This window comes from Phalacrocorax carbo, chromosome 17 (assembly GCF_963921805.1).
Source record: "Phalacrocorax carbo chromosome 17, bPhaCar2.1, whole genome shotgun sequence".
Classification (NCBI taxonomy): Eukaryota; Metazoa; Chordata; class Aves; order Suliformes; family Phalacrocoracidae; genus Phalacrocorax; species Phalacrocorax carbo.
This window is the reverse complement of record NC_087529.1, coordinates 9,835,001-9,850,419: the sequence shown is the minus strand read 5'-3', so window position 1 is coordinate 9,850,419 and position 15,419 is coordinate 9,835,001. Positions and strand designations below refer to the sequence as shown.

General features: G+C 38.5%; 1 protein-coding gene across 2 annotated transcripts in view; it reads left to right on the top strand.

Annotated features, from left to right (window-relative positions):
- ZZEF1 (zinc finger ZZ-type and EF-hand domain containing 1) overlaps positions 1–15,419 on the top strand; it is a 59,053-nt gene that overhangs the window by 30,654 nt on the left and 12,980 nt on the right. Inside the window, exons 30-47 of one of the 2 annotated variants that reach the window (XM_064468104.1) lie at positions 347–511; positions 1,241–1,360; positions 2,223–2,384; positions 3,046–3,175; positions 3,437–3,575; positions 3,788–3,953; positions 4,520–4,782; positions 5,798–5,970; positions 6,567–6,714; positions 7,295–7,431; positions 7,867–8,144; positions 9,160–9,334; positions 9,876–10,008; positions 11,692–11,888; positions 12,470–12,589; positions 13,836–14,024; positions 14,384–14,484; positions 15,020–15,155. In XM_064468104.1, coding sequence (XP_064324174.1) covers positions 347–511; positions 1,241–1,360; positions 2,223–2,384; positions 3,046–3,175; positions 3,437–3,575; positions 3,788–3,953; positions 4,520–4,782; positions 5,798–5,970; positions 6,567–6,714; positions 7,295–7,431; positions 7,867–8,144; positions 9,160–9,334; positions 9,876–10,008; positions 11,692–11,888; positions 12,470–12,589; positions 13,836–14,024; positions 14,384–14,484; positions 15,020–15,155 — 2,932 coding nt within the window. Of the gene's footprint in view, positions 1–346; positions 512–1,240; positions 1,361–2,222; positions 2,385–3,045; positions 3,176–3,436; positions 3,576–3,787; positions 3,954–4,519; positions 4,783–5,797; positions 5,971–6,566; positions 6,715–7,291; positions 7,432–7,866; positions 8,145–9,159; positions 9,335–9,875; positions 10,009–11,691; positions 11,889–12,469; positions 12,590–13,835; positions 14,025–14,383; positions 14,485–15,019; positions 15,156–15,419 lie in introns of both variants that reach the window. The other variant, XM_064468103.1, reaches the window with a different exon arrangement.

Below are 15,419 nucleotides of genomic sequence, written 5' to 3'. Positions count from 1 at the left end.
AGTTGGACTGGTGCAGGATTCTGGCTGAAGCTTTTTAGACTCATAGAATGGCTTGGGTTGGAAGGGGCCTTTAGAGGCCGTCCAGTCCAACCCCCCTGCAGTGAGCAGGGACATCCTCAGCTAGATCAGGCTGCTCAGAGCCCCGTCCAGCCTGGCCTTGAATGTTTCTAGGGATGGGGCACCCATAGATTATCGCTCACTCCAACTGCAATATACCACTGCCAAATTACAACCGGAAATTTAGATACCAAACTTCCTGGTCAAGTGCTTCCTGAATTGTGATTTATTTGGATTATTTTAAGCATGATGTTTTGAAGTTCTCATAGATGATTTTTGCTCTTCTTAGTGTTTTAAAGGTCCTTGCTTTGAGAAAATCCCAAGGGCAGAGTATTTTGGAAGTGCTCAAGACAATCCGCCAGTGCCTAGACTCACTTGGGCAGCCACACTGTTTTCAGCCACCGTGTGTACTTTTTCTCTTAGAACTTCTGGCCTGTCAGAAAGATTTTACAAAGTAAGTAATTTTTTAGGCAAGTCTCAGCCACATGATCTAATGTCTTAGTCCCTGTGTTCTCCCAGTTATGTATGTTGAAAACAGTGCAAAGTTATTGGTTTTAATCCATGTGGGTAATAAAAATATGGACTGAGGATTAGTTTTTAGGCTACTATGCATACCTTGTGTGCTTCATTTAAAAAAAAATCAAGACCTATTTTCAAGTGAGACTTAGTGGTACAGCTATACCTACCTATAGCTACCCATACCCAGTGGGTAGAATCAGCATGAATACCTAGCAGCATGCTTACATTTCCAACCAGATCAAAATACACACGCACACATGGGAAAAAAAATCATATCAATTCTATGCTTGTTGTTCACATTGCAATATATGGATATATGCCACTCTGTCGGCTGGTTTCTCACTTGTCAAGAGCTTTTATATGGTGCAGCGCGCTGATCTCTAAGACCCTGATTAAAAGGGTGCTTTACAAAAACCTAATTTGAAGGAATGTTTTTTTCACTGATGCCATGAGAATGTTCTCTTCGCCTATTTTATTTCTTAACTTCTGAAACCTAGGACAGATTCTTTTATTTTCCTTTGAAAGTGGCAGATTGCATTTTAAACTAAACTAACATCCTTCCCACTTCTGGGGAGTGTTTAAAAGATTGTCAGTTTGCACAAATCATGCTACCTAAAATGTAGTAGTGAATTCTAGACTACTAAACTGAGTCTTTAATTTCTAGCTACTTTGGAAACTTGGAAGGCTGTGGTGCTGAGCTACACAAAGAGATTCGAGAGTCCTACTATCAGCTTGTTTTGTTCCTGGTAAATTCTGTGAAGGGATTTAGTGCTATTAATGACAGGTACAGTACCTTGCTGGCATTACTCACGTGAGATTATTTTTTTCTGTTCTTCCACACCTCTTCCCTTGTTACTTATTGTTTTAATGTCTTAATTTAGTTTGACTATGCCATGCATAATTTACAGAACTAAATATGGAACCTTGATCTTGTGATGAAAAATACAAAGTTACTCCTTTATTAATACTATGCAGGAAAGCACAACAAATTTATCAATCTTAAAACTCAGACTTATTATGGCATTTTGTAGTTATAGTTCTGCAGTGTGTTTCTGAAGCTTAATAGTAAAATACTAGAAATAGCGAATTTATTGTGGAATACTTCGGCGAGAGTAATGCCATAATAAACGTCACAATTCTGCAGCCATGCTTTAATGTTAAAGCTCATGTTTTGGTAGCATCCTGGTTAGAATTGCTGGGATTTATAGCCAGGTGCCCTAAATAAATGAGAATTTCATGACTATATTATATTGTCCGTTTCCCTGCCAATAACTTCAAAGTCCTTTGTCTAGTTTCAACTGAACATGGCAAAGGTTTCAAAGAGAACCAGTTCCTGCAAATATCAGGAAAATGTACTGCAGAGAAGAAACAGACCCTCTTGCTCATGCTCAGGCAATAGTACAAGCTCTATCTCAACTGAATCCATAAAAAATACCATCTTTACTTCAAATTGTGTTGGCTGTGCTTCTTAATAAGTTGTGTAAGTTTATGCATTAGGAAACCTGAGTTTCTGCCACATAGTTGACTTAATGCAGAGTAAAGCCTGGAAAACAGTGTACAGCGAGTGTCTCCCTCTTGATCCCCAAATACGCAATTTCAGCTTTAGGTTAGAGCAGTCATGTTCTGTTGTCTTGTTTTTTGTTTAGATCGTTGCTTCCAGCCTTATCATGTGTGCAGACAACTCTCCTTCACCTTTTGGATATGAGCTGGGAACCGAGCGATCTTTCCTTCTTTGTTGAGATCCAACTACCACAGCTTCTCATGACTACATCACAAGAAAACATAAGCATTCATGACAGTGTCATTTGGTGAGTCAGGAAGAACGCAACTTGCACGTGGTACTAACTATTGATACCGTTTTTACCAAGAAAGGCTCCTGAACTTTGTGCTGGAACAAGCAGTAAAAAATGCTACTAAGAAGTATGGCAAAATTTTGGCCGGTATCCAAGGGCTTAACTGAAGTATTTGAAAATTTTTGCAGCATTACTAGCACAAAAACTATTAAAAGTTTATCTTTAACCTGATTACTGCTGGAACGTTTCACTCGGTTAGGCAGTGCAGCAGGAGGTAGATAATGCTGTTTCTTGTCTTGATAAATGCCAAATGTTTTAACACCTGCATATTTCATTTTTATAGTAGTTGTAGTTCTTACACGTAAGCAAATGTAAAGGCCAAAAAGCTTTTAAAATCTGCCATCTGATCTGCCGGCATTACCATGAACAGTTTTGTAAGTGGATTTTTCTGACTTTGCATTCTGCTTCCCATGTGTATCTAAGAACTGGTCACGGAGGCAAGAAGCACATGTCTGTATGGTCATTTATTAACCAAGTGAACTGGAGTTCTCACAATTCTGTTTTTCTTAGCATGTTACAGCACTTTGTTCTTTAAAAAAAAAAAAAGTATCTCAAGTTACATTAGAGGGAAGCCTGATTGCGTTCCAACTGAATTCTGAGCTTGCTTTTCTTTCAGTCAGTGGAGTGAAGAAGATGAAATTGCAGACTACAAGCAAAACTGTGAGTGGATGGATGAATGTCAGGATGTAATGTTTGAGACCTGGTATGAAAAGATAGCTCAAGCTGACCCAGAGAAGCAGAGAAAGGTGACCTCATGATTTGCTTATTTGTCTGAAGAAGGGGTAATTAGGAGACTTCTAAAAGTATAAAGGAGAGAAAGGAATCTAACTTAAACTGATTTTTCATGAGCTGGATCCCTGGTTCCCTGTAGGCCTTCAAAAGTCGAAAATGATTAAAATATCCCCATACTTTTTTGGCAGGGGAAGTGTTCTGCTTTCTGTCTAAAGAGAGCTTTCTCAAAGTCAGAAAATAATACTCAAGTAAACTGTGTCCATTTATTGCTCTAGATGCACATGTTTGTCGCTCGTTACTGTGACCTGCTAAACGTGGACATATCCTGCGATGGCTGTGATGAAATTGCGCCATGGCATCGCTACCGCTGCCTGCAATGCAATGACATGGATCTGTGTAAAACTTGTTTTCTTGGTAAGAATCATTAAAAAAACCAACCACCCTCAAACCCCTATACTCAAAGGCAAAATAGCATCTTACAAATTATTCATAAAATGAAGTGAAATACTTTTCTTCTGGATATTTTAGAAATGTTAAGCTTTTCTTTTCCTAATCTGAACATGAAATTAAGAAAGATCCATTATCAAAAAGGATTTACAGGGAAATCTTAAAATATTTCTTTACAGGTGGAGTTAAACCTGAAGGACATGAGGATGACCATGAAATGGTTAACATGGAGTACGCCTGTGATCACTGTCAAGGAGTTATCATAGGTCGGAGAATGAACTGCAATGTGTGTGATGACTTTGACCTTTGCTATGGGTGCTATTCTGCAAAGAAATACTCTGACAGGTATTAAATACGTGATTTCTGTACTCACTTCACTTGGCAGTGAACAAGTGACTAAGTACAGTCACTCTCATGTCTCTTCCTACAAGGCAGCATCTGACATAGAACATCTAGCTGGTGTCCTTCAGGGAAACATAACAAATATAGGGCCAGTTCAGCAAAAACTTCTGCAGTTTGGAAACCTGCCCCAACCTCTGAAGTAACTTAGTAGCAATTGTTTTCTAGCCGTGGCTGTGAAAGTTGCAGAGGGAGTTATCAGCCGTGAATGCTGGGATAGAAGAAACTCACAGTGCTGTGGTTAGACAGCATAGGTTTCACTGCTTGACACCAAAGATCTTAAAAAAATTCATTTCTAGAGCAGGAGCTCTTGTGACAGTTCAGGTTCTGTTAAATGAGCACTGCTGAAGTCAGTGAGGCTCTGACAGTTTACAGCACTTGAAGGTCTATAGTTTGAAACTCTGGAATGTGTTGGGTTTTTCATAGTTTCCTGCAGAGGTGTCGCGTGTTACTAACTACACTGGTTAGCAAGAAATGGCTGCATTTCAAAATCATGTACCTTCTTCTTTCAGTCACTTGCCCACTCACAGCATCACAGTGTATCCAATGGTGACTATTCGAATCAGTGACCGACAGAGGCTCATCCAGCCATATGTCCACAATTATTCCTGGCTGTTGTTTGCAGCTTTGACTCTCTACAGTGCAGATCTGGCAAATGGGGAGGAAGTAGAAGGAGAGAAACTAGATTCACAGGTCCTCAGTCATGCCAGAGTTCTGCAGCATCAGTGCATACAGCTCATCGGAGACTGCTTGATGAAAGCACAGCATGGAAAAGGTGAGTCAGCTCCTCCTTCACTGAAACAATGGTTTCTAGCAAGTGTCAGAAAAGTCTGTGATTACTCACTTTGAGGTTTCCAAAGGAAAGGGGAAGCTACTGTGTACTTCACTGAGCATAACTGTTTATGTAGAAAGCAAATGTAGAACAAGTGTCGTTCAGGGTCACTGGAACATGGAAAACAGAGTGCTTGAGAAAATTAATTTTATGCTTACATAAATATTGAGACAACTTGGCAACTCTTTGGGTTTTTTTTTTCCATCTTAGACGTTTTAAAGGGATCAATCAAAATAGCTTCATGTTCTGTTACTAACATGTTACTGACAACTGAAAGACTTGAAGGAAAGCAAATGACTTGGTGGAAAATGTTTTTTGTTCTGCATCTCTTCGCAAGAATTTTTTAACCTTATTTGTGGTCTGAGATAAGTTTCTGGGGATGCTGTCCCTTTTCTGGAAATGGGGATTTCTGAACTAAGACCTACTACAGAAAACAGGGTGATACAATAGAGACCTATGTTGAATGTATCAAAAATTGCAGGCTCAAGGTGAAATAAATTTACTGGTAGTTGTTTTGAGCAGCTCTAATACAGCTGAAGTGCTGCCGCCGCCACCACAAACACATACTTATGCACGGTCATTATTTAATCTGTTTTTAATGTACAGTTTTATTGTATAGGTATTTAAATGGTCAGAAGATTAAAAGCTATGAAAAACTTCATTTACCTTTCATAACTTATGCTGCTGGAAGGTCTCTCTAACACTTTCTTAAATTAATTAAGACTCCTACCCTGATGGTATCTTTGCGAGGTGGAAAATGTCACCACCTGTTCATCACTATTATTTAATGGAACTACATAATTAAGTGAGCATGATGGGGAACATCTTTTTAATGGAGCTGATATTCAGAAGTGTGTGAGGGGAAGTTTGCAGTTCTCTTTAAAAACATTTTGAGTCTGCTTTTTGCCTATCTTGCCACTCAGCAGCTAAATAGCTTTTATAACTTTCTTGCTTTCAGGTCTGAAAAATTTAGCTCTCCTCTGCATGTTGCCAGAAGGTGAATCCTTCTCAGAGAATGATGCTGTTTCAGTCGGTCCTCCCACAGATGGTGCTCCAAAAAGTCATACTGGTGATAAAGCAGTGGAGGGAAGAGATGAGAAACCAAGCACACGCTCTTTTATGCGTTGTAATGTAAGTACCTGTTATGTACAGAACCTCTGATACCAGTTAGATGTGTGTTCTTCAGAAGCTTAAACATCCTATTCCGTAGAGGTAACTGAAATAATGGATAGTAATGATTTCATTTGTTGGTAAAAGTTGCAGGGCAAGGGAACAGTTGTTGGTTGGTTCGTTTTGGGGTTTGTTTTTTTTTATTAGATCCAGCTGATCAAAGACAAAGGCGGCATCTTATGTTCTCACAGGCAACTGATTCACAAAAGCATTGGAGGGAAGGGGCAAAGGAGGTTCTTTCTGAAAGGACTGTCGTTTCCCCTAGTTGTTAGCACTGTTTAGGTAGGAAAACGAGTTTCCTACCATTTTATACAGTGTATAAAACTATTACACTGTAATAATTTTATGCATAGAGATACGAGTGAAATAGAAAAATATATTTTCACCGTATGGAAGCTTAAGACGTGTATATATCAAGAAGTTCTTAACCAGTAAAATGTTTTGATAGTCAAGGAGAATGTTTGTTGACTGCAGATGACTGGCTGCTTCTTTCCATGGCTGTCTCTGCAGGTGTTAATTCTTTTTTTAATCTTTTAGTGTCTTTGTTTTATTTTTAGGCGAAAGGAGATGCTCGCAATGAAATTCGGTCTCCTGCAGAAGATAAAGTAGGAAAACAAGGAAGTGAAAGCAAAGCTGTCATTGCAAAGAAAGCTGTTTTGAGACAGGAGTCAGACTTGTCTGTGGATGATAATGTTTCTCCAACAGGTAAAGGACTATTTCTCATTTCCCCGTCACAGGAATATCCATTCGTATGCAAAGCAGACAGCTGTATTTTTTGTTCCTAACCCATTTTTGTGTATTTGCAAATGTCTCTAACGCAAGCGAGCTGTCTGCTTTGTAAAAACCTGCCAAGCATACTGCTTTGAACAAATGCTACCTTGCGATCCGTTTAAAGGATCATAGAAATCGGAGTAGAATTCCACCAATATATATCCATGTATAGAGGTTATAGCTCCTGTTGGTCTGACACAATACTGGTGTATTCTTACGTACTTGGAACCAGAAGTTAAGTGTCTTATTCTATTAAAGACTAGTATTTTAGAATTTTGATGGTAAAATGGATCTGTCCATAGTACTGTCCTTGATGGTTTTGAATAGATGGTGTAGATCTCTTTACCTGCTGTCTTTATACAGATTTATAAAAACTTGCTTTTCAAATTTTAATAAAATTTTTAAAAGGAGTTTTATCCTTAGATTGTAATTATAAAATCAAGCTATAACTTATTTATCTTATTTTTAATGTAATTTTGGGCATTTTCTTCTTTTGTTTTAATTTAAAAAGCAGATGACTACCTTTTGGAGGATTCCACCCAGAAGCAAGCAGAGAAGGTTTTAATACCTAGCCAGGAACAGGTTTTTGCTGAATGCTCTCAGAAGAGGATCCTAGGATTGCTGGCAGCTATGTTACCACCTTTCAAATCAGTGAGTTCTTTTTATTCTCAATCTGTAGTTTTCTAGGTGTCACAAGTAACATGAATGGAATTCATAGCAAATTAAATGTGGGAGGTGGGCTCTTGTTGCTTACATGTTATAAAACGTGAATCAGAATGTCTTGAGACATTTCACATTACTAAGGAATGTAAGGGCTTTCTCCTGGTCAGGGGAGAGGGAAGGGAATTTTAATTTATCTGTAGAGCAGTCTATCTTAACTGTTCAACAGCTGCAAATTCTAAACCATCAACCTAAGTTTGTGTGTCAGGTCAGCTCAACTAGTCAACAACAGAAGAAACAACCTAGTTTCTCATTTCCTTTTGTCCCACTCGAAAGAGCATTAGAACAGAATCTTTCATGTGTGCTATGGCTTTGACTAAAAGTCTTTTATTTCCTTGTCTTACTGAGATTTTTCTCTTTTCATAGGGTTCCACAATGTCTTTGATTAACCTGGAACAGATACTTCCACTGATGTTTCAGGTTGTAATCTCAAATGCTGGCCACCTAAATGAAACTTACCATCTAACACTGGGACTTCTGGGCCAGTTAATCCTGCGGCTTATGCCTGCAGAAGTGGATGCTGCAGTGGCTAAAGTCCTTTCAGCTAAACATAATTTGTTTGCTGCGGGAGATGGATCTTCAGTGCCAGAAGGCTGGAAGACAACTCATCTTCTGTTCAGTCTGGGAGCTGTGTGTTTAGACAGGTGCTTTTTAATTTGAACCTATTAGTTACTCTCTGATGACTTAATGCTAATTGTCTTTTATGTGTGCCTCACGCATAGAGCCTTTTTAACAAAGTTGGTTAAACCCGTGCCCTAATTCTGGGAAGGGCTTAGCACCTGCAGCCCTTGTTGCAGTGAGAACCTCTTGATTTCCGTCAAAAGAAGGTTGTTGAAGAGTGGCTTAATTTTCCTGGGCTTACCTATGTAGCATGTTATGGCGGAAGAAGTAAGGTTTGGAAGCTTCGAGGAAAACCAAAATACAGTCCTATATTTTTTTGTATGTCATTAATAATCTCCCATTGAGTTACATACCTCTTGTGTAACTTGGGAAAGGTGGAGAGTGTGTCATCACCAGTGCTGTGGTCTGGATCTGGCCCTTTTATGTAAAAGTGTTAGAGACTTTTGTATAGTAAAATTGCACTGGAAACAGCAAGGAGGGGCAAGGCAGATGTTCCATTTTGAAGACCCTGAGAAAGCTCTCAAGCATTCTAAGGTTAACATCACACTTGTTAAATCAAACAAATTGGAAAGCATGTGAAATTTAAAGGCAGAATATCCAGAGAATCAGCTGAGGGAAAGGAGTTTCTCAAAGACTAACTTTAGAGCAAGGAGGCCAGTCTCTAGATTTGTGTAGTCCACAGAGAGAAAGCAGGTAGTTACATAGGTGGGAATTAAAGCATTTGCTGTTGTGCAAAGAAAAACTTCTGGCCTGTAAACTAAAATTAGGAGTTAAAGGTGACAATGTCCAGGAACGCTTTGATTTGGGACTGTAAACCCTTTAAGAAAACAGAGTAGTATTTATGCTCTAGTGATGAAAAACAAAATGGAATTCATGTGTCAGCTAACCTGAAAGCTTCAAATATTTGGAAGAAGTTATATATGATATGAAAGCTCTAGCTATGACAGATTTGGCAGTGATACGCTGTCTTGAGGGGAAAAATAGTTTCAGGTAAGTATGTAGTCAGCCCTCCTAATACAGACTGCTCTTGCTTTCCAGTCGTGTAGGTCTGGACTGGGCAAGTTCCATGGCAGATATTCTTCGATCTTTGAACTCTTCTGCGCAGTGGCATAATGTGATCGCTGCTTTCACTGACCATTGCATTAAGCAACTGCCCTTCCAGCTAAAGCACACCAATATCTTCACTTTATTGGTTCTGGTTGGGTTCCCTGAGGTAAGTGGCCTATTGATGCTAAAGGAAGCAAAAATTGGTTAGAGCTTTTAGGTTTCTACTTCTAAACACTAGGCATTTAATCAACTGGGGACATCCATTATAAACTGTGAAAACACAGTGTATGTCAGAGTTCACATCTTTCCACTTGCACACAGTTAATGGTTATTTAATGAATAACAACGTAGCTGGTTTTGCCTTGTATTTCTTTGAGTGCTACTTGTAACTATCATGAGAAAACCAGCTTAGTATGTTTGAGTATCAAAACCAGCTTTTTATACTAGCGAAACAAACCAGTCTCACTCTTGATAGTTATAACTCTGATATATTGCCTGTGTAGCATTAAGTTGTTTGTTGTAGGCATTACTTTTATAGAAAGGAACTGCCATTTTCTAAGGATCAGCAAATACCTGGCAAAGAGCAGATTTTTTTCAGCTAAAAACTGCAATACCAAGTATAAGCAAGGGTAACCAATAGAAAAGGTGACTGTGTATTTACAAATAAGTGTTCCAAACAATAACTGCAACTTTTGCTGCAATTTCAGGTGCTGTGTATGGGGACTCGTTCTGTGTACATGGACAATGCTAATGAGCCTCATAACGTGATCATCCTGAAGCATTTCACAGAGAAAAACAGGGCAGTTGTAGTAGACATCAAAACCCGAAAGAGAAAAACAGGTTCTGTGACATTTTTATTTTATCAAAGAATCACAGAGTATTTCCTTACAGTTTTTTGTGGACACCCAGAACCATATTTTAACTAAACTGCTTGATGCAGGTCTGCAGAGTTTGACTTCCATTATTAAGTCACCTGATTTTCTGCCTGTAGGTTAAGCCAAATTGTGAAGTTCTGCAGTAAAGATGATGGAGACTCATTTATTTTTATTCAGAAAAGGAATGTTGACCATTTTATTAACTGAGAAATCTCAGAAATAGGCCTTTGATTAAGCAATTGTTTCTGTTTCAAGATTTGCTCATGGCTTCTCTCTTACCCTTTACAGACGTGTGCTTAGTGTTTTAAAACAGCAACTGCAAATTTATAAAATGCACACGCAGCATCTTTGTAGTTAGGTGCTGCCATATAAAGGAAAGGTACTCAGAGCCTGAACGTTTTTGGGGTAGTCCATTTTATTGCTCAAAAAATATTCTGAATTTTTATGAAGTGCCTGTTTCCACTGTGGGCAAGGTGTGCTACCTACTAGCAAAAGAAGACTAAGAACAAACACAAACATACCCATCATCGATCAATCGCTTCTGAAGTGATGCTGTATTGGCTGTTTTCAACTGATCGTGTAAAAAAGCGTGCTGTGAGGATGGGCCTAACTTCTTTAGTCATGTACTCTATAAAATGTCAGGAGTCTATTTTCTCTGCTTTCCTCCTGTCTGGAAGAACTTCTCAAAACAGTTTGGATACCCCTAAAATTTGAGACAAAAATGTAAAAAGAGCTATATGGCATGAAATAGTGTATGCTCCAGGATGTGTGTCTGGACATTTAGGAATAATCCTTTCTAGGGCACGTTGGTAGTGTGTGTTGGCTATTATGGTGTCTAAAGGTTATTAAAAATACCCAACAATAAAACTCACCAGAAGACAACAACAAAGACCCAGAGCTAGATGCTGCCTCCTGAGTCACATTCGTTGTACAAGAGAGAATTTTCTTCCTCTGTTTCACCTTCTTTTAAAAGCTAGTCAAGCCAAACACCTAACATAACAAATCAGTTGGCTTTGTGGGAGTGAGGGCTTTCAGCTTTGGCATACACAACTTAATAATTGTGAAGTTAATAAAGAAAAGGTTATCCTAAGATTTGACTAATGAAGTTCTTTAAAAGACACTTGGAAAAATAAACAGACTAAACTGCTTTTTTGGTATTGAAAGCTGTGGATATAATTTTATAATTATTGTGTTATGTATTATATCTGATTTTTTTATGGTTGACATTTTCAACAGTAAGATCAGCAAGATTTATTTAATCATATCAATTGCAGGTTAGAATATTCCCCGTTTTAATTTTAAATACAACATGTGCTGCTTTGTATGTGGTACTGTTTATGTGCAAATATGTGCAGACAGTCAGCTGTTGCCAGAAGTTACCTGGGGGTTTTTTAACTTGCACAGAAAAATGAAATATTTTCTTGACTATTCAATGAATCTGAGATAATTTCAGTACAAGAGTATAATTTTGTCACAGCAAGGCAGATATGTGGTGGTTCTACAGTCTCTTTAATGTGACTGTGGTTATTAGAATGTACTTCACGTATGGATTGTGTTCTTGTTTCAGCCTACTCATATCTACTGGTAAGACATGATTTCACAACATTTTAAGAGGAACATAGTGAACTGTGTTTTTTCTCTCTTGTAGTGAAAGATTATCAGTTGATTCAGAAGTGTGGACAAGAAGGCAGTGATTCCCAGACCCAGCTGAGGCAGTACCTCCAGCACTTTGTTCTTATATCCACTCACCTTCTGCAAACCAGCATGGACAGCAGCTATGCTGAGGCAGTGGAGGCAACTTGGGTCTTGTCGCTCGCTCTGAAGGGGCTTTACAGAACACTTAAGGTATCTTTTGCCTGACCTGTAGAACATAATAGATAAATAAAAGTCCGTGTTCTACCTTGTGCTACAGGAACTTGGCTACTGACTAAGCACATTGGGGAACTAACACAAGTTCATTCTCTCACAGCTGGCTCCTTTTATCCCCTGTTGGCAGGGGGTTGAAATGGTTGCGAGGCTTTAAAAAGCATTTGTGAGTCAGATTTGAAAGTTGAGTGGCTTTTACTCTGTGGGGGCTGACCATTCGTGAAAAGCTGAAGAAGAAATTTGTAGGAATAGCGCTTTATGGAGTGAAGCTCACTTGCCCCTTTTCTTACTCCTGAAGTATTTGAAGGGGGGGTCTGGATTTTTTTGGACCGTCAGAGCGAGACAGATATCCAGTTACTACTCTGTGTGTGTCATAAGTGATACTCTTAAGGTATTTGAAGTGGGGATTTGTATTTTGGGGTCTTTTGGGGAAATGAAAGAAAAAGATTCCCAGTGTAATTCATCTAGGCAGGAAGTTTAATTGAGGCTGTGTGATAAGGCCTTGCAAGGATTGTGATGCATCATTCCCTTTTTACTTACTTGTGTGTGTCTATGTGTAGATTCATGGCTTTAAGGAGATCCAGGCTGCCTTTCTTCAGTCTGGTTTACTGAAGCTTCTAGTGAAAAAATGTAGCAAAGGAACTGGTTTCAGTAAGACCTGGCTTCTGAGGGACTTGGAGGTAAGAAAAATTACGTTTTGTAAGAAGTCAGGCTTCACACAGTGGTGTGAAAGGTTACGGCACTGCAATTCCCTTCCGTGAAGAAAGTATCAATAGTATTTCTAGTTAGTCTTTACAAAAATGTTCGCTTACCTGTATCCCTGAATCTGTCTTCCTCTGTCAATCATAACTGTGTAGATCATAGTCTAACTTCTCTAAAGCAGGAGCTGGTTTTAATTAATCTGATTGGTATTTGAAAGAAATTTTCAAGATGAGGCATTAACCACCAGCTCAGTTTCTTTTATGAATTTTATTTAGCCTGTTCTTGAAAATTTCCATTCTTCAATTTTAAAAAAATAAATAATCTCAAAGAAAAACATTACTTGCATTACTCACTGACATGTACAAGGTATTACTGCAGTGCCATATAGGGAGATCAATATGCATGTGGGCAAATTCTTTCTGAATATTTGTTAATTGCTGGAAGATAGTGGCAAGAGTTGTGTTAACTTGCACTTAGGACGGTAGCAACAAGAGAGAGAGAGATGCCCTGGAATTCCTCTGAAAAGTTGCCCCAGGTGGTTGGTTAGAAATACTGCAGAATCAGATCTGGACTGTGGGGTTTTGCTGCCTCCTGACCTACAGCCAGAGAACCAGCCCTGGCTCAGAGAGGTGTCCCACCTTCCTCCCCTTTGGGCAGCATCGTACCAAATGAGTGTTCTGCTCTGAGCACGAAAATGTCTCTCCATAGCTCTGCCTGCATTAATCCTTAGAACTGAGGCTGGCACAAATTGGAGGACCAAGGAAGTGTGTAACGTTATTTTCTTCCTGGTACAAGCACTAGTGGTGTTGGCTGTGCTGAAGCCAACCGTACGTTTTCAAAGGAGGAGAGTGTGTAAGGGCATCGCTGGCTTTTTGGTGATAGTCACCTCTGCTCCGTTCTTGTGTAAGAATCCTCAAACCTTTGATGTAATGAAATGGTTAAATAATTATTGTCTCAAATTTTTATATTTATGGCTAATTGCTTAAGTTGCCTTTATAGCTGCCTGGAAGGTGTAACTCATTTGTGAAGTGGGGAGCAGGTTGGTTTTGTGTTTTGGGCTTCCCTCCCCCCCTTTTTTTTTTTTTTTTTTAGGTGCTGCTTCTTTTTAGAGTAGGATGTGTTAACCACTGTCCAAGTCTTATAATGTTCTTATAAAATGCTGATTGCAGATACACTAATAATATCTACAGCCGTCACACCATATGCTACCTTTTTTCTATGTAGATTTTGTCAATAATGCTGTATTCCTCAAAGAAAGAGATCAGTTCCCTGGCTGAACGTGAGGATACTGAACTGGAAGAAAGGGAACAAGATCAAGATGTGGAGCAACCCGTCGTTGGTCCTGTTGATTTAGAGCAGAACAAACTTGATCCTCTGGAGGGTTTGGATGAAGCCACCAAAATATGCTTCTTGGTAGTTAAACTTAATTTTACCTCCTTTGAAGTTACTGTGAATTTGTTAGTGGCATAAAATACTTCATAGTTTATGTGGCTGTTTTTCTTATAAATTTACCAAATACGGGTCAATGATTTCAATGTATTGTTATCTAAAGGAAATAAACTAGAACTACCTTAATAAACGCTACAAAATCATTATAAAGCTTTTTGCCAAATTGCTTTTAATTTTTACTAAACCAGATATTCGGTTCATTAATTTGGTACCTATATGATAAGTGGGTAAACAATACCTAGGTCATCCTTAAAAAAACTCTTCTTTCTTTTTCCCCTGTAATGTAATTTTTTTTAATTTATTTTTTATTTCTCCTTGCTCAGATGACACATGATGCACTCAATGCACCTCTCCATATTCTTCGAGCCATGTATGAGTTGCAAATGAAAAGAACAGATTCTTTCTTCCTGGAAGTTCAAAAGAGGTATGTGAAAGACTGGGTCCAGCAGAAAAACAAAGTCGTTAGATGTGGGTGGTACCCTAAGATCTAATAGGTGCCAAGTAGAAGTTGTTCAAGGATATGTTTGGTTTTCATGTGTGAAAAAGTAAGGAAATAAACTCCTGCTAAGTTGTATTTATGGAAGCAAGTCACTATCTTCTGAAATACATCATATTTTCTTTTCAGTATGGTAACTCCCATATGAAGATCTACTATGTCTCTAAATTATCCAAACTGAGGAAGTATGGAGACCGTACGACCTTATTGTGGCTTTTAGTAATCAAAGCGTGTTGTGGAGCCACCATCTTCCCACAGAGATGAGCAATTTTATAACATGTAAAACCTTTGACTTGTTAGAACAGGGAAGCTAGTTAACATAATATGATAAAAATAGGTAGAGATTAATGAATCTTCCTAAAACAGAAGGTGGGAAGATGAATTTGCATTTAATTGCACTTATTTAGTTTTCAGTACTTCCAAAACACATTTGTATGCTTCTTTTCCTTTTGCCTCTTTTAAGGTTTGATGGAGATGTAATTACAACAGATGAGAGGATCCGAACACTGGCTCAGAAATGGCAACCCAGCAAGCGTTTACGATTGGAGGAGCAGAGCTCAAAAGCAGTAGATACAGATATGATCATCCTACCCTGTTTGGTATGTACATCTCCACAAAAAGAAGTACTTGTGAAATAATTAATTTAGGCATTGAATAACTTCAGTTTTGCTTAGTAACTTCAAACCTGAGAGCTAGCTTTTTTTCATTTTAACATCTGAAATAATCTGTTGTTAATGCTTTACATCAAAATGAATGAGCAGGTACAACACGAAGCAAGTATTTCCTCCTTGTAATTTCTTCCTTCAGAGGAAGTAAGAGGACAAATTGTGACTGCACACTGTAATTTCCTCTCCTTATACGAG